General features: G+C 42.6%; 1 protein-coding gene across 2 annotated transcripts in view; it reads left to right on the top strand.

Moving 5' to 3' along the window:
- The window catches only part of SLC2A13 (solute carrier family 2 member 13), a 156,004-nt gene extending 137,711 nt beyond the window's left edge, over positions 1 to 18,293 (top strand). Inside the window, exons 8-11 of one of the 2 annotated variants that reach the window (XM_061366238.1) lie at positions 10,474 to 10,595; positions 10,730 to 10,882; positions 11,971 to 12,099; positions 14,702 to 18,293. In XM_061366238.1, coding sequence (XP_061222222.1) covers positions 10,474 to 10,595; positions 10,730 to 10,882; positions 11,971 to 12,099; positions 14,702 to 14,721 — 424 coding nt within the window. In that variant the 3' untranslated portion in view covers positions 14,722 to 18,293. Of the gene's footprint in view, positions 1 to 10,473; positions 10,596 to 10,729; positions 10,883 to 11,970; positions 13,478 to 14,701 lie in introns of those variants that run through there. The other variant, XM_061366237.1, reaches the window with a different exon arrangement.
- Positions 18,294 to 25,959: the final 7,666 nt, after the last annotated feature.

The following is a 25,959-nucleotide window of genomic DNA, read 5'->3' as shown; positions in this document are numbered from 1 at the left end:
ATTACTTCTGGCAATTGTAACTCAAGTGATGCTTTTGAGATGCTGATGACATTCTTTTAACAATACTTCTGACACTTGGTGAACTCAATAAAGGTTACTTTTAAGTGCAAGTAGGAATGCAAATCTGGATAAAATTTGTTTTATTCAACTTCAGACGACTGAAATTTTGACCTTGAGCTGTCTTGCAGTTTCTTGACTGATGGAATAAAAGAAGCTGTTCCTTCTTGTTCCTTATTTACAGCTGGCTTTTGTCTGTGATTTATAGAATAGACTGTTAAGTTATGCCAGCAATTCTTACCTGCTGTTCATTTAATAATACTAAGATACTGATACTGTTATTGAACCCTATACTTAGCCCTTTCCACCAGTATTCATTGAGGAGATACGTCTTAATGTAACATAGGAAACAGGTATCTCCTGAGTGAATTGTTGCCTCTACAATGAATAGGCAGCTTGGTTCATATTTCTGAGTTTTAGAAATGCTAATTATTAAGTAAATTAAATGTAAAATTAGGTGAAAAAAGCCCAAATGAGATTAAATATTAGGTGAGATTTATAATAAACTTGCATGAAATTGTAAAATGCTCCATTTGACATCATAATCTTCAGACTAGCTTGTTTCTGTAATTTAGTTAAGTATTCATACTGCAAGGAGATACAATCAGAAAAACAAAATAGTTTTAGATCTCAAAATTGAAGCTAGGAATTCTTCAGTTCAGGTACTCCAGTTGTGATTTGGTTGGAGCCTGGTGTTCTGACATGCTGCAGCAGTCACCAAAGTGGTGGTAGCAATAATTCTTATTCATGACAGCTCTCAAACATGTGAGAGTGGGATGACCTAGTACTTCCACACATCACTGGGAACAGAAGAAACAGCAGCTCCAGTCCAGGGAAAGTCCAAGAGTGCTGAGCTACAGACAGGGGTTTGCACACAAGCGAAATATTTCATATGCCAGCCCACCATGGATGCTAAATGCCAGCCTGTCTTTAACAAAACATACTCGTGAGTGCTGTATTTATGAGCATTTTTGTCATAAAAGAGCTTGTAGAGAATGAAGCCTGCCTGCCTACAGGCACCTGTGAGTAATAGTGAGTGATCAAATCTGTCTGGTTTTCAGTGGAAAGCATGGTGCAGCACAGGTTCACACTGAGAGCCCCCTGGGGTAACTGATAGCCAGCTTCCAGTTAAATATCCATCTCACTGACGTCCCTCAAAGGTCTGTCTGTAAAAAGAAATGGCCAAATTATTAATGAGCACTTCCTCCCTTTAGAGAAACAAGGGAAGCCAGCAGTGACTAAATGAAGGCATAGGTGTGTATGTATGCTCCTTGCTGAAGCTCACTGTTCCAAAGGAAAACTATTTCTGTATAGCCACAGAAAAGCCACTAAACAAACTTTGAAGCACATTCTGGGGCCCCAGGAAGTCCATGAGTCTTTCTCAACCCTGATTGCTGCCAGGAGGGAAATAATACCTCATCCTGTTTACTGAATGTCTCTGTGACACCTTTGTCATGCAGAGGTAGCTTTGTGCATGTGTTTAAAATTTGTGAAATGGCATCTATTTGACAAGGAATTAAGTATTTCCATGTTCCATCTCTTGCTAGGGCTTGTCTTGTGCCTGCACCCTTGCTGCGGCACGCAGTGTTTCTTTTCAGTCTGTGCTTGACTGCTGTGAACAGGATTGAAGGGAGGATTTGCAGCAGTCACTAAGGTGGTGGTAGCAATAATTCTTATCCCAGTGGCTTCTTTGTGTGCAAGTCATGTCATTAAGCCACAGTCCCATCCAGACCTGCCATAAATACATGATACTTCAGGTGTTACAGCAGCGGGTGTTGCCATCTACCACATCATGGTGGTTTTTCCACTCTGTGTGGTAGAAGGCAGTGTTTTTCTTCTGCTTCTTGATACTACTGTAGTACTAAAATATCTATGGATCATGACAAAGGCTTCAAAATCTTGGGTAGTGTCATTCCATTGTATTTAACCACATTTCTAAACATTCTTTGCTGATATGCACCTCAGTGAAGTTCTTTGAGAGTTGATGGTTCTTGAAAGAAAGACTTAGTGAAAACTACAGCGTATGAAATATTTCAGTATGAGAAATAAATCAAGCAAAATATTTCTGTTCCTTTCTTTTTGTCTCTTCTTTCATTTCTTTGTTGAAATTCAGGGCAGTCTTGAAGTTTTTCATAAAAAAAAGAAGAAAGAAAGAAGCCATATTCCTCCTTTTTTTTTTCCCCTTAACTGAAGAACTGATTTTGTACCTGGAAGTGTCCAATGTTAAAAAGAAACACAAAATACCGTCTTTTGAAACTATTGTCTGATTAGATTAGTTTAAATGATCATAGGTAGAAATGCATGAAGGACACTGGTTTCAATTAAGATGCTTACGCTCAAAACTAATTAAGATACTGCATTTTGATCAGGTTTTAATTTGCATCCTGCCATTAAAATTCTGTAGGTATGACTGCTAGTTGTTTGTTAAGTGAACAGATGATTATTTTTCATAGTCGCATGACCTCTCACGAGTTTATGCATTATTAATATCTTTGAATTATTTATGATTTGGTTATGATTACAAAATCATATAATTTAATTATTACTAGTTAATTTTAATTTGTACTGGGGTACAAAGTGTATCCAGTCAGGATCAGAATTAGAACGAGGATCAGGCAGTCTGTTGAGAACAGCAATGTCAGATGTTTCCTGATACGTTTATTACAACTTGAGGTATTGGAAGAGTAAGAGAGATGTTAGGAAGGAAAATCATTCAATCTATGTGTAGTGAGATTAAGATAATTGTATGTCCTGTAACGAAAAAGGTGTTTGCTTATTTCTGCTCCCAGTTTTCAAGTGTGCTGTAGCAGGGATTGCTGTACATGTATACCCAGCAGGTGCTGTGAAATCTCAGATGGTTGGGTATTAACACGAGGTATAAACATTATTCTGCCTTTTCCCGGTTTGAGTCTGTTTCTCGAGGTAAGGAGAGTGTGAAAGAGCATGGCGAAGCTTGTCAGACTGTGTTCTGATAGTAGCAGAGATTTGTCTCTCTCCCCTTCTGGTAGATACAATGATAAAATGAAGCCTGAAACAGTAGTGGTGTGACAGTGGAGTTGGAAGTTGTAGCCAGTGGCATGAAGGTGGCCAGCAGGACTTGGATGGCACCAGTATAAGGATAAAGAAGTCTAATGGAGCAGCAGGCTCACCTCTGAGGGGACAGGAATAGGATATGGCAATATGAAGGAGAAACCAATCCAGAAACCAATCCAAAACTGAACATCTTTCATCAGGAAATTAGAGTTGTCTAATCACACGAAAGCTGCTTGCACAGACCCACAGCTAATGAGCATCCTGACTGGCTCTGTCAGATATCCAAGCTTCTTCCTCTGTCAAGAGACACAGCAACTATGTTGTCCACCCTTCAGAATTCACTAATGTGCGGTTACAAAACCACTGAAACATCCAGAGCGGCAAACAGTTAAGAACCCCTTTGATGTGATTAATATTGGAGAACTATTTTTCATGAGGAAAAATTGCTCCTGTTTTCTATCATTTGGTAGTCTATTGCTCAGTTTATTCAGATTGAATAACAGCTCCAGCACTCTATTGGGCAAATTCAGATGCAGTTGCAAAGCTGGAATTTCTCAGCTTGGGAAAAGGCAAGTGTTTGAATTCAAACTCTAAAGACTTTCAGCTAAATGATAACGTAGAAAAGATCATGTTCATCTGTGACTGGGTAGCTGGGAACAGAGGTGCGATCAGAACAGCATACTAAGTCTCATGCAGGTATGAATTCTGACATGAGTGAAAACTGTAGAATCATAGAATGGTTTAGGTTGGTGTTGTCTGCAAACATACTGAGGGTGCACTTGATCCCCTCACCCTGATTATTGAGAAAGATCCTGAGCAGAACTAGTCCCAGTACTGAGCCCTGGGGAAAGCCACTTGTGACCAGCCACCAACTGGATTTGACTCCAGTCACCACCACTCTTTGGGCTTGGTCAGCTTTTTACCCAGCGGAGAGTACACATGTCCAAGCATGGTGGAAGGCAGTAATGTCTTAGAGATAGGTATTTCTAAGGGATCATTCCAGTAAGGTCTTCTGATTGGGTAAATGAAATACTAAGTAATGTTTTAATGTAATAGTGTGTATGAACAATAGTGAAGTATTGCTTGTGATTGATTTTAACAGTCTGTAGAGGCTGTTTCTTTTCTAAGAAAGAAGATAGAGAGATCAGAAGATAACAGCCAGTAAGGGAAATGATGCTTCGTGTGAATAGTTGACAGTTATTTGTGTATATGTTACATGCTGCCTCCGAGCAGATCTGTAAGTAATGATGATTTAAATGTAAAACCTTATTAGGAATCCAGTTCTTACCCTACAGCACACAATTAAGAAGGCATCTCTAAACTCTTTGGCTCTCTAATAGGCAAAGCAAGCATGCTTCTGGTTTCTTGTTTCTTTGGTATTTTATTTCTTTTCTTAACTGAAGTTTGAATGTGTGCTTTTAATTTCCCAGATGAAGGGTACAAAGTGCCAGTCATTCAGTCTGAGGAGAATAATTTTCCTGTTGGTATTGTTCTAGCCTTAGTAGCTGCTACTAAACTTCCTTGGCATGGAAAGCATTGCATAGACACAACTGGCTTTGTCTCTTTAGTTGAAGGAGTTTTTTTTATATATCTTGGGCAGCAGCAATTACTATAGCTCTTATCCATTAAAGTGCCCTGCTTTCTGTTCTTTGTGCAGGATATCACCCACAGCTCTGTAGCTATAATGGTTAAATCCTATAGCAGGGGCCCTCAGCATGATAAAGACTCTTTTTCAGTCATGTGCAAATGCATCAGCAATCTGCTGAGGTGCAGTTTGCTTTCTTGATGTGAACGAAAGTATTTTTCCAAGTTTTTGAAGTGTGTGCTAATATTTTAAGAAGTCTTTGCCACTTACAGCAGAAGGCTTCAATGAATGTCCCAAAACACGCTGGTATTTTTATGTAGTGAAGGTTAAGCAATATCTAGCTGAATACTGGGAAATTTTATGGGTACATTTTTTCAAGGCTGCATCTGTTTGTGCTTTTCTGCTTTTTTCAATTGCCATCATCTGGTGAAAGAAGCTTCATCTGCGTATTTTTAGCAACATCTGGTTTAATGGATGAATTACTTCTCTGTGTAAACTACAAAGTCAAAGTGGTAGATGCAAACTTCTCCAGGGAGGCGTGAAGCTACAGCACATCTTCTCTGAGGCATAGAAGCCAGTAACTATGGAACTGTGAGAAAGCTTAGGAAATACTGATTCAGACATTAGTCAAGTTTAAATAATCTGTTCGCCTTCAGGAAAGAGTTATGCTTTGCTTGATACTCCTGATTGCATCTTGCCATATGTGTGTATAAAAATTAAGCACTGAATGAAGCAGAGATTTTTCTTTAAATCAGAATATACTGAGTTATAGTGGAAACTAAACCTTATGGTTTCACTGGTTTCTACAGGTTGTGCTAATGTAAATTATTTTGAATGTATATGTGTGGATTAGAGAGGCCACTTGATGGACAGGATAGAAGCGTTTTCCAAAGTTCTCCTAAGATGCATGTATATCCCAAAATTATTACAGAGTTAATCTGGTACCTTGCTAAATTCTGTCTTGTAAATAATTTAAAGATAGTTAGGGGTCTTTTCAAACAACTAAATAGCAGAAAAAGAGGGGCTTGAAGTTGTGAGAACTAACCCAGGTGTCAAGGTCCAGATTCCTCCACAGGATGAGTGGGTAAATAATCTTAGTTGTTCCCATGCATCTTCCACAAAAGCCTTTCTCAGACCAAACAATGGCAACTCTGAATTATGAATGTTTGGTCTTCTGTCCTTTCCATTACCAGGCTTCAGGTGGAAAGATGAGTCAATAGTGTTGGCATAAACCTATAGTGTTAAGTTGGATTGGCATGATATAAAAGTCATCACTCTGCAAGGGAGACTAAAAATCTCTTTAACAAGATTTTTAAAAATCCAATGTATTTGTGTTAAACTGGAGACTAAGTTGATAAATTGTAGTTTATCGTCATCTGGATAACCCAGGCACAAAAATCTAGCACAAGAGCAGTCCTTAAGTGGTTTTACTCCTGTTACAACAAAGAAGTCGGGAATTAGGGAAACTGATTTAGGTCTGGAATCCTTCTGTACCATCAGCGCCTGATGTGAAATTTTATCTTGGAGCAAAATGTGTAATTTTGCAACGTGCCTGCTCTAACAGGCATTTTAAGGAGACGAATGATCACATTAGTGATTTTCTTTAGAAATAATTTATTTCCTTAGCCCTATTTCATTTGAATTTTGACCTTTTAAGACTTTTGATCTAAATCCATTTAAGATGTGTCTGAAGAGCATAAAAGACAATGAGAATTCAGCAGCTTTTACATTAAAGATATATGAACTGTTCAGAATGAAACATTTAATCCACAAAAGCTACACAGTCCTCACTCTGCAGCAAAGCAAAACTTATGGAAATTTGAGAAGAAAATCAATTTGGTCTCTGCCTTGTGCTGTGCTCACTTGCTGGTGCTACTAGCCATTTCCCTCTCTGTGGTTTTCAGTGTTGCACTTCAGACTTATTCTACAGCCAAATCGGCTCAGGTATTAGGAAAATTTAGATTGATGATCAAGGAAATGGTCTTATCCTGTTTTGTCCTCTTGCTATTAGCAATAACATTTTAGGTGGCCTGCAGCAGCTCTTTTTCTCTTACTTTCTTTTATGTGCCATATGAAGGTAACTGAAGGAGGTGGGGAGCAAAGCTTTAGATCTTCTGAACCATATCTGATAAAGCATGGATTCTGTGATTATGAAACAAGCATATAATTCCCATAACTTAGAAATCTACTGCTGCTCAGATTTACCTCCAGTCAGTTGAATTGTTTGCATCAGTTGTTGGAAGGTCAGGTTCTCACTAATGAGAACAGATGTTCATCTGAAATTTTCTGTGGAGAATATGCGATGAAAGAAATTCATGGCAAAGATTTGCAGTGTATCGCTGTCATGTTTTCACTTTGGCAGTAATTTCAGAGGAAATGATGTGGTGTGTCTTCACTGTTTATACTGATGTGACTGTTACTCAGCATATTGGTATTTACAGACTCTTTGCACTGGTATCTGACTGCATCATTACACTTGTAAGCTCTTTAAAGGGCATTTTCCTCTGTGTGTTTCAGCTTGGGTAGCTGCTCGTCCACTTTCCATTGTAAATGATCCCTTCAGGAAGGACAAAACTCAGAATTTTATCTGGTAACACATTGCTCAGTAATTATGAATATATTCTTCAGCAAAATAATAGATCTCATAGAAAAGTATAGCAATAGACTTAGCACAGTAACAGAGCTTGAACAGATCCCCAGCCTTGGAGGAGTGTTATTTTTGAACATACACAGCACTGCAAGATGCCAGCAAATGCAAGTATCTTTGCTTTTATTCTGTGTACCATGCTGGTTAACTACTGAAGGATAAGCAAAGCACAGTTAATTACTACAAAGTTTCTGTTACATCTAGTCTCCTGTGCTATTTTTCCTGTTTCAGTGCATTGAATCTGCTTTCTTGCAATAGAATTTCCTCTCAGTTATGGGCAGACAGCAGAGGACAGACGTGTGGCTTCAGCCATAGGAGGCCTTGGGGACATCTGTTTTTCCCTTGTATCATTTGTGTTCCACTCCATCAAACTAGGATGCATCTGGGCAAAACATGGTAGGGAAGGAAAAATCCAGACCTCTCAGTGGTTGTGTCTGTATGAATCAGCAGGTTGGTTTGCACTGGTGGAGATAGATGCAAGATAATAAACCAAGTACATCTTTGTTTACAATAGCATTTGAGAGAAAGCATAAGGCTCCTCTCTGAGGAGCTGCCAGACTGGCTGGGCAGAATGGAGGAGCCAATCTCAGTGATGTTTTAAAATGCTAATCAGTGTGTATTCATTACCAAACACCTGCAAATGAGATTAGAATAACAGCGATAGAAGGGAAACTGATGTTATGAAAATGGTGTCAAAGTGGAGCAATCCTGTGATCTGTCAGTGGTGCAGGTGCAGAGTGGGCAGCTATGCAGGGCTGAGCGGGAGGTGGCAACAGGGTCTACAGTAATTAATCTTTCAAACATTGTTTCCTTAATATATAAGGAACTTCTGTTTTAAACATGGATAGCTCTCCAGCACAGTTCAGTCTTCTATACATCTTAGACCTGGGACACAGCTCAAATATGGTTTAACCTGCACACAGTGAGGAGTTTGTAGAGTGGTAGGGAAGCATCAGGGTGGACGCTAACAGGGAATGATCCATGTCTTGCACTCAGCATAGAAAGAGATGTAGAACTGAGCTATTAAAGAGCAAAGTACCAGAAAGAGGAACCCGAGAGGATACTTAGAAGCAAGATGAAGAAGTGGCAAGATGGCAGAAGTACTTTTGGCTAAGAAAAGGTGAAAAAGATCTTTCATGGAAGCTGCTAGTGTCTTATGCTGATGGGTGCTCCAGTGGCCAGCCGGCAGGTGAGGCCAGGAGTTGGTTGTGTCTGGGCTTGAGGGACATATCTTTGAGAGGGATGTTCAGTTGGCCTGTTTTCTACGTGCATTTCATCTCCAGACTGAAAGTGAATCTGTATGCGCTGGATGACAGGGGCTTTGTGGGGTAGCTCGGCAAGGCAGGGCTGCAGCAGGATGGAAGGGTGCACACCAGCACTGGCTGCTTTGCTGGCAACACATCAAGGGATCACCATTTCTCCAGAGAGTGCTGACTGTACATGGTCAATTGCTGCTCAAGTGCAAGGTGGAACTGCAGATCTTGCAGCTTACTGACATCAAAGTAGCATTAGGGTTTGGCTGGGGTTTGGTGTATGTTTGTGCAGTATCTGTTGGATTAATCTCCCTCTTTTAAATGTATTTGAACTTTGGATTTCCAGCTGTCCTGAGATCAGGTTTGGGACTTCACAGTGATATCCTGCTTTACGTGTTGTCCTGTTGGTACATCCATGCCAACATAAGGAAGATTCCTAATGGTGGGTTGGCCATCAGCGCTTAGCATATTCCTGTTCAACCTTGGGCTGGCTGGCTATTTTTTAACAGAACATTTAGAGAAGTGGGTTCTTTGAATTTGCTTTTGAAACTCAACTGCAGTGGTGGTAGCTCCTCTGAAACATGCCAGGGTGTCTGTTACTCCACAGTGTCACCACTTGTTGCCAAGCTGTCATTCGTTGTAGGCATCTTCATTCTGTTTCTTCTGCTGTCAAGAGGGTCATATCCTTCACGTAAGTTCTCAATTGACCAGTAAATCATAACCCAGACAGATGTTCATCTCTCTTTGAGGTCTTCTCTTCAAGTAAATAACATTGTTTGCATATCAGAGGGTGATGTCTGCAATTGATGTGGTTGCAGCTGAAAAGTTTCTCTAGGTACAGCTGTGACTTGTGGTCCCTTTAAACAAATGCTAATTTAAGAAAAGAAAAAAAAAGTAGCCAGTATTCCTTTAAAATATTTAAAATATTATTGGCACTCAATCTGAGTACCTGTGGTTATACCTATTCCTCAAAATATTTCATTTCCACAAAGTCCTTGCCAATAGAGACACTTCTTCTTGCAGTAGCTCAGGCTCGGTTCACCTCTGGTCTGATTCTTATTTTTACTGTCTAATTAGAAACACTTCTTCTAAATGATTTCACTGTGTAGAAAAGAAAGCATAGGCTTCTTCTCCTTATAACTTCACTTGACCTTGGCACATTCCATAAGCATTGCTGATTACATTCAAAGTGTGCAGCATATAGTTAATTCATCAATGACGTAAGGACTAACTTTTATTTGACCTTAGATCCTTGCACGCAGCATTTTTAGCTTGAAGCCCTGCTGCTGCAGCTCTTTCTGCTTTGTGTGATATTCATGTGAATGGTCTTAGCTTTTGTATGACTTCATGCGTAGTAAAGACTAGTCATTTGGAGGAGATCTGTAGGTAAAAGGCAGGTGTTTAAATTCAGGAGCGTTCTGCTGGTTATGCTTCCAAAGACCAGGCTTGGGAAAAAGCACATTTTTGAATGTTGGTTTAGGCTCAAAGACCTTGACAAAATAGCAGGGATTACATTTTTCATCTTAATTGTACCTTAGTCAGCTTTTAGAAGACAAAGGGTAATGGGTTCAAACCTAAACAGAGGAAGTTCAGGTTAGATATAAGGAGGAAGTTCTTTACTGTGGGGGTAGGGAGGCACTGGAATGGGTTCTCCAAGGAAGTTGTGAATGCTCCATCCCTGGCAGTGTTCAAGGCCAGGCTGCACAGAGCCTAGGGCAATGTGGTCTAGGGTAAGGTGTCCCTGCCCAAGGCAGGGGGTTGAAACTAGATATTTTTAGGTCCTTTCCACCCCAAACAATCCTGTGATTCTATGATTCTATTACTAGCCCTATTTATATTGAAATGTCATCTATTTCCTTGAAAATTATTTAATATGAAGGGTTTTTGTTATTTTTCAGGTGTTCAAATGAAACAGCATTCAAAAAGGAAGATTTGTTTTGGGCATACAATTTCTGCCCCACTCCATACTCTTGGACAGCACTTCTGGGCCTTATTTTGTACTTGGTTTTCTTTGCACCTGGTAAGCAAACGTTTGTTTTCACATACAAGTTAAAAAATGTAAAGGTAAAATGTCAAATATTGAGGCTCCATGATAAATTTACTTTGGGGTCTAGCCATTAAACTGAGGTTTTTCCTTTTTTTTCTAATTCTCAGGGATGGGTCCTATGCCCTGGACTGTCAATTCTGAAATTTACCCACTTTGGGCTAGGAGTACAGGAAATGCGTGTTCCTCTGGAGTCAACTGGGTTTTCAATGTGCTCGTGTCACTGACGTTTCTGCATACAGCTGAATACCTGACATACTATGGTAAGAAACAGCATGAGTCCATGAGTGCAGTACTACCATTGGCACATAGCTTTTCTACTGATTCTGGGTCGCTTAGTTGGTTTTGCTGTGAAATGTCAAGTGTGAATGCAATGTTCTCAACCCACCATGGTTTAGTAAGACTAGAGATGCATCTTACTAAAGATAGGAGCTGCCTGGATCATATGGTTTGGTCCAGCTTTCATGAGAAGCATTTCTTAACTGGGAACCTGAACAGTTGATTGAAACTGGGAAGCTGGAAAAACCCCTGCTTTGGACCTGGTGAAACATGCCAATTCCCACTCAGGAGACAGCATTTTCCCAGTTTATTACGGTATCCAAGATCGGTATCAGATGGTCCTTGCAGAATTACCTTTCTGAGATGCTGTCGCCCCACTCCCAGCTTTTGATTAAGTCTTGTCTGCTGGGGCATGCGGAGGGTTTGTCAGATTACTGCTCAGCCACTCCGGTACAAGTCATTTAAATTACATTAAACTGCTAGGGAGTTGCTGTGACCTTCACATCATTGCTAGTACAGGGCATTTCAGCTCTACTTGTCGTTCTTTTGAGTCATCAGTCTAGAAACACATGGCAGATAAATGTTTGTTGGTCCTCTAGTACATTCTCTGCCCCCCTAGGTATGGTGGGTTGTGGGTGGGAACAAGCTCCTTCTCAGTGCTAATTGTCCCTGCAGAGGAATTGTAAGTAACAATTAGATGTAAGCATCACAAGTATTATTTTAATCCTGGCCATTTCTTTTCTGCTAAAGTTTCTCATTTTAGGGGGCTCTCTGAGTGTGTCCTTCACTTTTAAGATAAACTGAGCTCTTGACTTGATATGTAGTTGTTTAATTGCTGTTTATTTTAAGAGCAGAATGGATTGCCCAGAAAAGGTGTGTATTCCATGTGAAATAAAATTGCTTTTGTTAATTTACTCTGTTATGGAACGATGCAGTAAGGCTCCAAGCTTTGTTTTTACGTACTTGTTGGATATCCGCAGCCTGCTGCTTCTGCTGCTCCCTCTGCTCTGGAGCAGAGAAGGGACAGGAACTGGCTTCTGAAACTGACTGTGCATACTGTTTTACATTGCAGGAGCCTTCTTCCTCTACGCAGGGTTTGCTGCCTTGGGACTGGTTTTCATCTATGGCTGCCTTCCTGAGACTAAAGGGAAAAAACTAGAGGAAATTGAGTCTTTGTTTGAAAACAGGCTATGTACATGTGGTATGTCGGATTCTGATGAAGGGAGGTATATTGAATATATTCGGGTGAAGGGAAGTAATTACCATCTTTCTGACAATGATGCTTCTGACGTGGAATAATTTTCAGCTGCTGGTGTATTTAATCATTTAAAAGCCTTCTGGGGGAAAAGCAGCTCTCTGATGACCTCACTGCCCTGCTTCTGGTCTGGTTCTCCTTTCTACTGTCTAGTTAAAAATGCCTTCATGTTCAAAAATGCTCCATTTGGGAGGGTATTCAAAATGCTAGTGTTTTCTTGATAACTCAAAGCAATGGCTTCCAAAAGAGACTGAATTCCACAATTATGTGAATTCACCATGTGTGTGCAACACTGCACCATCCCGAGGTAGTTAGTAGGGTGCACTGCACCAGATGAATAAAGAAGGCTATCCTAGATGGTCAGTGGTGGTCCTTATCTTCAGTACTGACAAGGGGTACAGAGTGGCTAATCAGAAGGCAGCCGTTTGTTGGATCCCCACCCCACAGCAGCCTGGGAAACAGCTCTGCTGTGCAATACAACAGATGACGAGTGCATAAGCTGCTGCAGTGGCAACCATTGAAAAGGTGTAGCTGATTAAGAACATACAAATACCTGCTGTGTCTATGGAGGGAACACTTACCAGATTTGCCCCAAGAGAATTTCCATTTTCATTTATTTGAGATAACAAGTAGAGAGCTATACTTGCCTGAGGGGAGCTTCACTAGGGTAGCAGACATTTGTGTTACACCAGGTTATCTTGCCACTGCTGCTCTCAAGTACACACTGCAGTCAGGAGTTAGTGTTTGTGAGAGAAGCTGCCAAAATTAACTACCCAACAGGAGGAAAACAGAGCTAAGCGTGTGTCTGCATGTACAAATGGACTGGTGTTTATGGCTGGGTACAACATGGAGGCCTCAGTTAACTGGGAAAAAATTAATTTTGATTTCTTTTTTGCATTTGAACCTTTGGGTTTGTGCCTGGCTTTGAACACAAACTACCATGAAAGAGGAGGAGGGGAGGTGTTTTGTGCTGCTAAACGCACAGTGGTCATCCCTCCTGCACCTTTTGCTCGTGAGTAATCGTATTGCCTTCAGTTTATCTCCATATGTGCAGAGTAGACGAATCCCAGCACGTTCTTCTTTCAAATGCCCTTAGTCAACCAGTGTCTCGCTGGATCTAAAGAGAAATATTAGCAGTGGGCAGAAGCCTACATCTCATGTTAATTGCCTTACTGAAGCATTGCAAAATTGTCAAGAAAATGTCAGGCACAAAAATCAACTGGGCTGCCTTTAGCATGGTAATGAAAATGTGAATGGGTTTTTATTCACCTGCCGTGATTGCTTGCCTTGGAAAATTGAATTTTACGCAGTTACATAAAAATATGATGTTGCCCTTGCTGCTTTAAGCCTTCAGAGATACGAGTTTGAAAGCATCAGCAGTTCAAATTCTTATCTTTGAAACATTTGCTTCATGAAAGAATGTGGAAAACCTCCTCTGCCTGTGGGCTGCCCCCCCGTTTGTTTGGTAAAGAATACAGTCATTTTTCACTGTGTAAAGGTTAAAGAAGTTGTTTGGTTCATTAGCTTTTATAGAGCTGCTCTGTGGGCTTGTCTTCGGTTGAAAAACACTTCGAATGTAGTATTACTATCAAAACTGAGACCGGACATTTGTTACTAAATTACTTTAATTGGATAACGTTGGGTTTTGTTGTAAAGAACTCTGACATTATGTTATCTGAGCTTCTGTGAGGGGTGTGCTTACTCTCCAGTTACTGACCTTCAGCAACTGGCTGTATTTTATGTTACTGTCTTTTTTACTTCATTAGTTGAGGAAATATTTTTGGAGAGAAAACCTTTTAAAGCATTCTGTGACTTGACTGGGATTAAAAGGGGCAAACATGGTGGACAGAGGGAATTTCAAATGAATCGCTGCCAAGAGTGGCTCGATCTTAAAACATCAGCTTGAGCAGTGAGGGGGCTGGATTCTCACACCTTCCATCTTGCCTGCCCTTGAAGCGCACAGTATCTCTGTGCTTGAGAGCACAAGCTGTTGCAAACACTCAGGTCTCCAGACCTGTCTACAAATGCACCCGCCATGGGATGCCTCTGTTAGGCTGTCACCTCTTTGAAACCTTCACAGAAGGTGCAGTATGTGAAATGAGAAAAAGGGATACTTGGCACAGTTTTAAGGGCAAATTTGTTTCTTCCTAAATCCAACAAATGTGTATTTGAAGATCCTATTTTGGAACAGTTTTGTTACCCAGAACAGCATGAATAAGTGTGTAACACCCAACCTGTGCTTGTATGTTTCATAGGTTTAAGTGAGTGTTTACTGGCTTTTGAGAACAGGGACTTTTGGTTCTGATCCCCCCAAAATCACAAGCCCACACTCACTGTTACACCTATGAACGTTCCCTTGCTTGATGTGTTTGCTGGAGCAGGGCACAAGCTGGGGATTGTCCCTGTGCCAGCACAGTGTTAATGCTGACCTCAAGCTTCATTGCACTTGTGTCCACAGGTAGAGGAAACCACTGCACTTACTGGGCATAACCAAAGGAAAGTCACTGGAAAGATCACTATCACAAGATCAGCCTTTTCTGTTTTGCAGGCAGTGCTGGGGGTTTTTAGCAGCAGAAGACCATCTCTCTCTGCCAGCCCTGCTTCACAGATGCGCTCAGAAGTGGCACTCGGTTGTGTACAGCACTGGGCTCATTTTCTCACACGAGTTCAGTCTTACTGAAAGCAGTTTTCTGAAGGTTTGCATCCCCTCCCCTTTTCCTCAAGGCAAAATGATTGAAACTCGTGCATTTTATTCATCATTGCTATTGGCTATGAGGGTGCAAAATAAATTAGGTTCTTGATTGTCGCTCCCCCTTTCCCGCCTGCAGAGTTGGGTTTAAGTTTTCCTTTTAGGGTTGCTTTACCCCAAGACAACATTCCATACCTTAGAAACGCTGAACCTAGTACGGAAGCATCATGTGTAATACAAATGAGATCAAATACTTCAAATCAGTCTTAGCAATTAGGGTTTTATTTTTAGAATCTGTGAAAATTTATAGTGTATCAAGAAAATTAAATGTTTCTATTTTGCAGAGATTTTTATATTTGTGCATATTTTAAGTTTTAAGAGATTTTTGCTAAAGGTAGACTTAGTAACATTCCAGATAAAAGAATAAAACTACAGTGTAGCTGAATAATTTCTTATGACAGGATTTTAATTTCTGAAGTAAATTGTGTGTCTAAGCACAATACCATTTTATTGAAAGCTTTCTGCAGAAGATGCGCACTCGTTTCTTCACAGGGACTGCACACTTAATTCAGGTATTCTCTGCATCAGGAGTGCTGGAGTAATGCTGGCAGAGTTGGACATATTTATACACAACACTGAGGTATTTCAGTTCTGCTTGATCTACCGACTCTTCACGTTGTGATCTAAAGGCAAGGATAAAGGAAACAAGTCCTGAGGCATTTTTAATCTTTTAAAATATATTTCACATTAATTCATATATAGTAGTTTGCTCACCATGTTGAAATTCAAAGTGTTGGGGAGACGTTGAGATAATTTGCCACTTCTTTCTTCCCTATGTCACTTTGCTGATCAAAGTCATCTTCTAACAAGAGAAACAAACCTGTTTGCAAAATAGACATAGAAACAAAGCAAGGGCCAGGACTCGTTTGGAGAGCTGAACTGCATTGCTATGTATGCACCTTAGACAGATGGTAGATGTTGCTGCCTTGCGAGTTGCAGTGACAGCCCCGTCAGAAATTTTGGGACTAGAGCAGATACATCCTGCGAATCGTCATTCTGACTTATTTTGGCATGAATTGGTAAATTTAACATTTCACTGGTGCAGGAGTTAGGGTTGGGAGGCAGGAAGAGAGAAATGACATGTTAAAACCCCCACAGAGTCATGTTTCAGTAGAGATCGGTGTCATAGCTGAGAGGAGCAGTCGCTAGCTTGTCTCCCATGTGGGAGAAGGATGGTGGGAACAAGGGACTGTCCTTGGTCCTGTGGGTGAGCGAAGGAGAACTGACAGACTAATGGGGGAGAAGCACACAAGTGCTACACAGAGGTGAGAATGTGGCAATGGAGTTTGCAAAGCTAGTGCTTGTTACCTAGGTGAAATTTTTGCCTTTCTTAGTCGCTTGTGTTGAGCACTGTTTAGGCTGCTAGGGGCTGCTACAGGCTCTGAGCAAGGGTCTTTCCTTCACCCATGAGGGTGTTGGGCGCAATCCCACAGGTACACAGTAGGCTAGTAGAAGATGGACCCTGTATTTGTCAGCTTTATACCCAGATTTCTGCTTAACATCAATTCTCTTCTAACATGGACTTCTTGACATTTTACTTGTACTTATGTAAAAGGGTTTGTTACCTGAGAGAGAGAGAAAAGGAGAAAGAGGCAGAGTCTTCACAGTACAGAGATCTCGGGGTAGAAATCAAGGCAGAAGAGGCAGTTCTGCAAAGCACTTTAAAGAGTAAGATGTTTGTGCACTTTTTTTCTGAGAGACTCAAGCTAACCAAACCCATTCCTCTGCGTTGGGTAGAAAACCGAGCTTTGTGTACCAGGCCAGAAGCAGATAATGCCACAATATGTGCTTTATGGCAAAATGTGTTTTTATTGCGGGTACCATTTACAGCTTACATGTAGCTGCTGCCTATGAAGTGACTCAGTCATTCTCTGGATTTTAATGAGTCACATTTTTGTGCAAAAATCTTAGTGGTTTTCTATGGATCTCCATCACCTTGTGTACAGTACAGTTAAGCATAATCCACAGAGTGGTCTAGGTTGTGGCAGTGTTACAAATGTCAGCACAGTAAAATCTAGGTGAACATTGTTAAAGAAATATTGTTGTTTGTGATACTGGGGGTTAAAACTCCTTAAAGGCAACTATATATAGATTTTAAAAGTCTGAAAAAATGGCAGTTCTTATCTATTTTGTGTATGTTTTCATATAGAGGAGGAGTTTTTTATGTGCCAATAACCATCACTGTAGTGTTTTGTAAATGGGTGTTAATAGTGTTCCAGAGTTCTGTATATGAGAATATACTCTAGCCACAATACCTGTTAGTGTGAACCAGCAGCATGTTTTAAACCTTCCTCACACCTCTTCACCAGAGGTGCTCACTCGTCAGCTTCAGTAGAGCTCACTCACACCATGGGAAGTTCGACCACCATCAGGCCTCGAGAATACAGATTTCATCTAAATCCCCACTTTTTCGCATTGTCCTTCGATGGTTTGTTATATGTGAATGATCTGGCATGTGTAATTATAAAGCTTGAACTCCAGTTGTAGTCCTCTCTTCTGTTGAAATACAGTTTGTCAGAATTTGGTTTGGCTTTCCATCGCGTTTCTGTCAGTATGGGGCACACTGGTTAATCAGGAATACTGTCCACCTATTTCTAAAGGAAACATTCATTTCTGAGATGTTAAAATAAAGGCAATTGTCTCTCGCTGCCTTAAACATTACACAGACTTTAGAGAGGACTGAATGTATGACCATCATCATGACTTCTGCAGGAGAAACTTCCTGGCTCCTCAGCAGCTGTGATACGAGTCAGTTTTGTGGTGCTGGGATGCTGCATTATACCACAGGCCCTGCCTCGGGCATGCCTGCCAGCTGTTCGGTTTTAAGTGTTCAAGTAGTCCCCATGAAATCTATAAGATTATTCATATGCTTGATGCTTTCCATGCATTCAATGTCCTGCTGGTCCAGGGCATCACTGGGAAGTGGCACAAGTCACATCTCTGCTTTCCATCATGAATCTCACACCCCTACAAAACCACCAATCAGTTTTAGTCTATGTAGAATATTTTAGACATTATTAGAGACCAAATGGATAGTAATAATGCCATGTTGAATAAGAACATGCACATAGTGCCATCAGGCATACTGTAATCCCTGGGTGCGTGCTACAGTATTCAGTACAAAACAGGTTTTGCTAAACTAATTGCTGGGCTGTCCAAGTTACTTCTTAACCATGCCAAACATGTGCCATTTCCTTTTGCAACCAGTCAAGCCTACAATGTATGAAAGTGGTGTACATTTTCTGGACCTTAAGTGATGTAATATTATTCAATTGACTTCTGATTGCTTTAATGAAGTTTGGTCTTTACATGAAAATAAATATCTTCAAAGAATTGTCAGTGCCAGAAGTGTAAATGAACAAAATAAAAGGTGAGATACTTAATAACAGAATCTTTCTCAAGGTTTCCTTTGTTTGGGTATTTGGGTCACCTTTTAGAGCTGCAAAATTGCATTGCCCAGCAAAATGAGCTAAAATAGCCCATGGGCTTGCCTGAAATAAGTGAAGGGTGAGGATAACTTTGAATATGATCTCAATAGGATGTGTTTGAAACCAGAGAGCGTTTCTGTGATGATGGCACACTGGACAAGTGTCCCTTTCTTCCAAAGGATTTGTTTGAAGAGCTGAATGCAGCTACACGGAGCTGCCGACTGTCTCAGTGTCCCCTGCCCAAACACAGACCAGTTTTGTGACAAGGTATACCTTCAGACTTGATTATCAACTGGGGATAAGGAAGAAGTTGCTATTTTCTAATGGGGAAATGTCCTAACTCCACTAAACTGGCTAAAGCCAGTTTGATGATGAACCATGGCCATGCCATGCTGGGGGCTGCCCTGGCTGTGTTCCCCGGTGTGGCAGAGGAATTGAATCCACTAGACTGAGTGGAAATTGGTCCTGTTACCCAGACCCGACCTACTGCAGGTACTATGATTGAATCCTTGTGAGATCCAGAGGTGCCTCTAACAGAGCTGTAGCCTTTTGGTCTGGGACACAGAGATCACAGCCAGCAGCAGTACAGCTGATGGAGAGATAGATGCTGGCAGCAGGAGACTGCTCAGCAAATGTGTGTCTGTGGCAGTGCTTATCTCCAGGAGGGGAGAGAGGGAGCTAATCATGGTGCACTGACAGGTTATGTTTTAGCTTTCTGGCTGATATTGCTTGTAAAGGTGATGAGTGGCTGCAGTTCAGATTACTTGTCACCAAATCCACATGACAGCGTTGTAGGATAATGAAAAGCTGGTGACTCTGCTGTCAAACACTCAATTTTTTGCCTTCTCCCATTTCCCTCTGCTCCAGCTACTATCACAGGACACCTACTGATGAATTGATTTCTGCTGAACAGATTCTGCCACCTGCAGAATTGAACTGCAGGCAGCAGCAGTACTTGCTCCCAAATCTTTGTGAGCATTTTCAGGTCCAGGCCCCCAAGGCACTGAGGCCGGGTGGTGCTGCATCTTACCCGAAGTCATCCCTACAGTGCTGCATGGCCTTAGCTTTGTGTACGGTGTGAAGTGTTTGCTTTCAAGGCTGCTACAGTTCACAGGGGGTAGGTGAGAAGTTAACGGTAAGCTTAAAAAGAAAGTCCTTTTTCTCTGATGTTGGTGGTCCCCTGCTGGGCCCTGCTGGACTGGTTGAAGGGACCTGCCAGGGAACATCTCCTGAGCTGCTGTCCCTCCACCCCCTGCCCACACAGAGCTCCCTGCAAGAACTTACTCAGGCTCTTCAGCTGCTGCAGTTTCATTTCCAGCACATCACTTGACCCAAAATGAACAGCATCTCAACCCTTCTCCCAGTGGAGAGATGGACGCATTCAGCCTGTCAAGCAACCAGCTGAAATCTGTGGGGAAACAGTCACATGCATCTGCCATAAGCCAGTCCACCAGCCTTGGCGTGGGGCTGTCCTGTTCATCAGCTGGTCACCAAGGCAGGTTTACAACACTCACTTACTTAACATACATGACCTACCCTGTACCCGTGCATGTAAATAATTGAGAAGCTCTGCATAGAGCTGAAATTCAGAAAGCTTTTGCCTTTTGAGAGTTAACTGCAGGAGTACCAGAAATATTTTCTGCATCTTGATTTTGATAGAAAAAGAGGCAAGAAATCCCCTCTGAAGCCTCTAGAGAGACGTGTGGGTTTTGTTTGATTAGACGGTTTTATGGGAGGCCTTTGGGTCTGGGTTTCAGGAGGATATAAGGATCCATCTGTTTTTCAGACGAGTGAGACCTCTGCCTTAGCTAGCCCACAATGATTTTGGGTACTGTGAAATCCCATGGAAGTGCTAATAGAATCCATAATGCCAAAAAGAAAAGCAGGGTGTCTTATTACAGAGCAGTAAGCTGTGTATGTAGAAAGAGAAGCACACATCCAAAATGACCTGCCCACGGTCTTACAAGACATTAAGATGTAAATATCACCAAAGGTGGTACTTGCTTAAATCTCATCAAAGGTGGTGAAAGGAGAGGTGGGGAAGGTCCACACCTGAAGGAGCAGTGGGGTTTTGGGGCCCATCAGGGATGTGGTTGGAGATGCACAAGCAGTTTGAGGGCAGAGAGGGGCTGGATATAGTTAGACTTCATAATGAAGGTGACACGTGGAGCTGAGAATGGCTCAGGTTGCCGAGGAAACACGAGCAGAAAGAGCAAGGAACAAATCCCTAGGAGGGGCTGGAGGAAGGAAGCAGGGTATATGGTATAGGGGACAGTTAGTGTGGGGACATGGTGCCTCTGCCACACCACTACACGATGACAAGGACAGTGTCAGGCCATCCTGGATGCAGGGAAGCAAAGACAGAAGAGGAGCACTGGGCTGAGGATGCAGCAGCTCCTGCTCAAGCACTACAGGATTGCTGTGAGTAGCAAGTCAGGATGCAGTGGTGCTTTTCAGAGCTACGGCAAGAGAGCATGGCGTTAGAGAGCCGGGCTGTCTCACTCTGCAGACCAGCAGGAAGACAGGTGCTGAGCACTGTCTAGATAACGGCACTGGAGTCCCTTAGTATTTGCTCCCTGTGGTGCCACCTCTATGCAGAGTTGGTTTTCCTTTTGATCTGCTAAGCAGACTGAACAGTCTAAATCTCTCTCTAAAGGTGTTTCTGTTTGGCTTTTCTTTTTCTTTCTTTCTTTCTTTCTTTTTTTTTTCTTTTTTTTTTTCCCTAGGATCTCAGTCACAGGCTTATTCTCCAATTATTTTTACATTTACATTTTTTGGGCACTGCACTGCAGCCTGTTCACTGCTTAATCTATTGAGAAACATATAGAGAGAGAATCACCAGCACTTCCCATGCCCAGCTCCCTGTCCCTGGTGACAAGGCATGGGAGCAGGGTGAGACCTTGTCATGGCATTCCAGACCACAGAGCCCCTGACCTGTGTTTGTTTTAGTCCTGTTCCCCAAGACTGTACAGGGTTTGTATTACAATGCTCAGAGCTGATGCCGCCCACCTGACCTGTTTACATGTACCTCTGGTTCCCTTGGGTAGTGCTGTGGCATCTGCAGCTTTGCCTCCCTCCAGCTTTTCCTTCTTCCCAAAGCCATTTTCACAGCTGAGGCTGCTGGGTCCCTGCGTCCCCAGCCAGCTGTCACCACATCCCACGTTCACATTGATGTCTGATACAACAGTGTGCCCTGTTTCTGGACTGTCACAAGATGTGACTACAATCAGAGCCAGCCTCTGTTGTGGCTTCTCTGGTGTTGGGGTACTCACAGCCCCCAGGTTGGCTGGGAAGGGCAGGGAGGGAGGAGTCAGAGGGGAGTCAGCTGCCCCACACAGCATTGGAGCTAAGCTGGGGCTGGAGCAGGTGTCCCTGCTGCGCTCCTCTCATGGGCTGCCAAAAACGATGGGAAAAAAACAAGGGCAGCAGAGTTTTTGAAGCTGGGTAGTGGCTGAGTGCCACCTGCAGCCTGGTACCAGCCAGGGTTGCCTTTACACGTCAGGTCTCATTGTGGTGGGTGGGATTCACAGGGGGACACTGAAAGCATCAGGACACCCCAGTCCCTGCTGGGAGAATGCTGAGTGCCCTGAGTCTAGCCCGAGGTGCTGGGGCTGGCACCAGGGGATGAGCTAGTTTTGGGGTGAAACACTGCTGCTCTTCACTGCTGAGGGAAACTTGGGTGAGCAGAGGTAGGAGAGGCAGGTGGGGGCAGAGCAGCAGTACCCAACCTTGTTCCTTGTTCACCTACAGCTCCCCTCCCTCCTGCCTTGGCCCAGCTTCCCTGGGGTCACCTAACCTGGTAGTTTCTCCCCCCATCCCCAGACCAGGTGTCCATTGATAGCAGCTGGCCATGGCCCAGAGCATCCTGCTTCAAGCAGGACTTGGGCTGGGTAATCTCAGAGATCCTATCCCGCTTCAGCTGGCCTGGGGTTCCCCAAAATTCGTCTGTTTGCAGGGAGTGCAATTTCTCTGGAGAGATCTCCTTACATATTTACTCCAGGGAATAGAGTAAATCTTCTGCAGTGTGATGTACTGGCTTGTCCTATTGACTGGCCACAGCTCTGGGCCCTTTGGCCAGCCAGCCCCCGTGTGCTGCGTGCGACACAGCAGCAGTAAATCACAGTTCTCTCTCTGCCAGCATGCACAGTTGATTTGGAAATGTTTCATCTCAGCTCTATTAAATAATACAACTTCCTTCTCAAAGCCTTCTGCCTCATCTTCACTGACTCTCCACCCCTCTGTCTTTCAGCTCAAGTTTCCCTGTCACCTCACACAGAGCTGGTGTATTAGTGTCCCCTGCAGCCATCTGCATGCTGCATGGGAGCTCACTGCAGGCTTTCACATCCAAAGAGCTACAGCACCCAGAGCAAGCCACTCAAGGTGCAGGATGTGACAACGTTGCGGCTAGGTGAGGTGGCAAGCGTTCAGTATTCAGTTCACAGAGTTATGAACCTTGTTAGAGTTTGAGATCACCAGCCCTGGGAAGCAGGATCTGACTCAGGTAACCGGGACTGCCACTTCTAACATACCAGAGACTGTCAGTGAGAAGAGACTGTATTTAGAATCATTCAAGTGCCATCATTAAACCAGTGCTTCTGGGTTTTGGTTAATCACAGGTATCCTTCTGTCATGTTCCCAGCAAAACTCAACTTATTATTGATATTTAAAATAGATAATAAGACAAACTTTTCTGTGGCCTCCCCAGAGGTTTAGCACACTGCAGGAAGATTAATGTGGATGGAAAAGAAGCATCTCTGCCTGTGCTGTTCCCTCAGAGAGAGCTGGTGGTGCCCGGATGTGTAATAGTGGGGTGACGGTCATTACTGTAGGTTACAAATATTGGTGGATTAATAGCATCAGCTGCTGAATTATCACCTGAAGAAAGCATGATTTGAGGCTACCACTGAAAGAAAGGAGATTCCTACTAAACCAAACTCTGCTTTTCCCAAAAGTCACCAGAAAATCACGTGAAAAATTCACCTGAGCAGAGGGGGAGACTGGTGCTGAGATAAGAAGAAAGCACGATGCTCTTCTGATGCAATAATAGTAACATAAATCCTTTAAAATACCTCTCTAGTGACTTAAAAAGAGCTCACTGCCTTATCATCATTGCCAGCACACATGCCACTACAAAGATAGACAGTTTTCTTTCTTCTGATTGCTTTGCAATTACAGGTAAAAATTGTAAGGTAATTGGATTTTATATGCTCTCATCCAAAGTGTTTGAAACATGATTATTTACAGTGATTGACATATCCCAAGTGGTGAATTATTGCATTAGTGACGTGGATGCACATCTTACGTACGTACAGTCAGTCAGAAAATGTCTGTTTGGCACTGAGCTGTGTAATTTCAGCCCTTACTGGGAAATGGTAGAGTCTTGACTGGAACCTGGCTGGAACCAGGCAGAATTTGAGAGTGTCTGTGTTAGTGGCTGAAGTAAAATCAGCTATACCCACTGAAAGGCTCTAAATTATGATAGATATGAGAGAGAACTTAATAAAGTGGTATTGTTTCATTTGAAACCTCCCACATACACACCCACATGGTGCAATGAGCTCTCTTTTCTGAGTTCTGACCTATGCTCTTTGTCCTGTAGGTTCCCAGGAGCAGGCTAGGAATATGTTCCAGTCAGAGGCTAGCTCTGCAGATCAGGAGTATCCACCTGAACTCGGGTAGCTTGCTTCACTGTAAAATAGAACAAAATTCTTGATTCTCAGAAATGATGCCACTCTCCAACCGTGTCCTGGCCTGCATCAGGAGTGTGACCAGCAGGCTGAGGGAGAGGATTCTCCCCCTCTACTGCACTTTAATTAGACCCCACTTGCAGTCCTGCATCCAGCTCTGGGGCCCCCAGCACAAGAGAGACATGGAGCTATTGGAGCGAGTTCAGAGGAGGGCCACAAAAACTATCAGAGGTCTGAGAGAATTGGGTTTGTTCAGCCTGGAGAAGAGATGGCTCAGGGGGGACCTTGTAACAATCTCCTAGTACCTAAAAGGGCCAACAAGAAAGCTGGAGAGGGACTTTTTATGAGGGCATATAGGTGTAGGACAGGGGAAGATGGCTTTAAACCAATAGAGGGGAGATTTAGATTAGACGTTAGAGATTCTTTGCTGTCAGGGTGGTGAGACATCAGAACAGGTTGTCTGGAGAAGTTGTGGATGACCCACGCCTGGCAGTGTTCAAGGCCAGGTTGCTCAGGGGCTTTGAGCAACCTGCTCTAGTGGAAGATGTCCCTCCCCGTGGCAGGTAAGGCTGGAACTAGATTATCTTTAAGGTCCCTTCCAACCCAAACCATTCTATGAAGTTAATGGCAGCTTACCTTGGTTTGGATCATTTCAGCATCTCTCTAAGCACAGCCACCAGAGAACTCTCTGGCCATGTGGCAATTTTACATCTGACAGTCTAACAAAAACACAAACCCAAAGTATACCGTGTTTTTAGCTCTAAGGTGTGTTCACTGCCCTCTGCTGCATCATATGGCAGTAGGCTGGCAGCCCAAGCGAGCTGGAGCAGCATCGGATGTGGGGAAGGGCATGGTATGGGACATGCACCACTGGAAAGATTGCCAGGTATGTACCAGGCATGGGGGATTGCTGGGAAAGTGCAGACATTGGAGAGGGACTCCTTGAAGCCAGCATGGGCTGCTGCTGGTGTGGCACACTCTGAATGGACTTCACAATGCAGAGTGAACGACTGTGCCTTACAAACCACCAGAGATAGCTGAGCTTTCAGCAAATCACAGCTGTTACAGAAATAAATTATAGCTCCTGAAAAGAAGAAGAACATTGCAGTTTCAGATTTTTAAAAAAAGTAATAAATCACTAGGGAGCTTGCCTTGGCAATAAGTTGAGGCAACCTAAAAAAAGAAAATCTGCCTATGTCAAGCCTTAGGAAGTGGGCAGCAAATTGGCTAAATGATAGTTACACATTTCAGAAGTCTGGCTGTGTAAACCACTTCCCATGTATGCCATTTCTATATATAAGAGACAACACAATTTTCTTCCAAGTACAGAAAAGTCCCCTGAAATTTCTAAGATGCTATTTTTAAAGTAGCAGACCCATAAACCTGCAAACTGTTGAGCAATGCAGACCTGCTTTTAAAAATGGGTTTTAGCTTCCAAAATAAAACCTGGCAGAAAACACAGCCACTAGTTTGATGATGAGAACAGAGACAAAGAATGGTGATGGGTCTCATCAAGGATGGGTGACACACAGCTTCACAAAACCTTCACAAAACAAACATACAAATAAAAGAAACCCACCTGATTGATAGGAATAAGAGCAGTGAATCTTCCACCAGCTGCCTCCAAGGGAGAAAGTACAACATTTGCTTGGAAAAACAAATCTGCGCTGTTTAAGGAGTAGTCTCCAGCATAGCTTTTTTAAGTCCAGTTTGCAATGATCCCTGCATGCAGCCAGCTGGCTAATGCCAGCATATACACAGACACATCCTCACATATATGATGTAGATAGATGTATATACAAATAAAGATGTATGGATATATAAGATGTCAGTAAAAGAGTGAGCCTCCCTGCTGTCTTTATTAGGAACTTCTTTAGAAGAGTATCACCCAGAAACAGTATTATCAGGAACTTTTATTTGTTGAGATTTCTAACTTTATACA

The sequence above is a fragment of the Neopsephotus bourkii genome, unplaced genomic scaffold (genome assembly GCF_033783945.1).
Source record: "Neopsephotus bourkii isolate Nb327-2 ecotype Australia unplaced genomic scaffold, CSIRO-AGI_Nbou_v1 NB_1328, whole genome shotgun sequence".
Classification (NCBI taxonomy): domain Eukaryota; kingdom Metazoa; phylum Chordata; class Aves; order Psittaciformes; family Psittacidae; genus Neopsephotus; species Neopsephotus bourkii.
The sequence above is the reverse complement of the archived record's forward strand: the minus strand, read 5'-3'. Positions and strand labels throughout refer to the sequence as shown.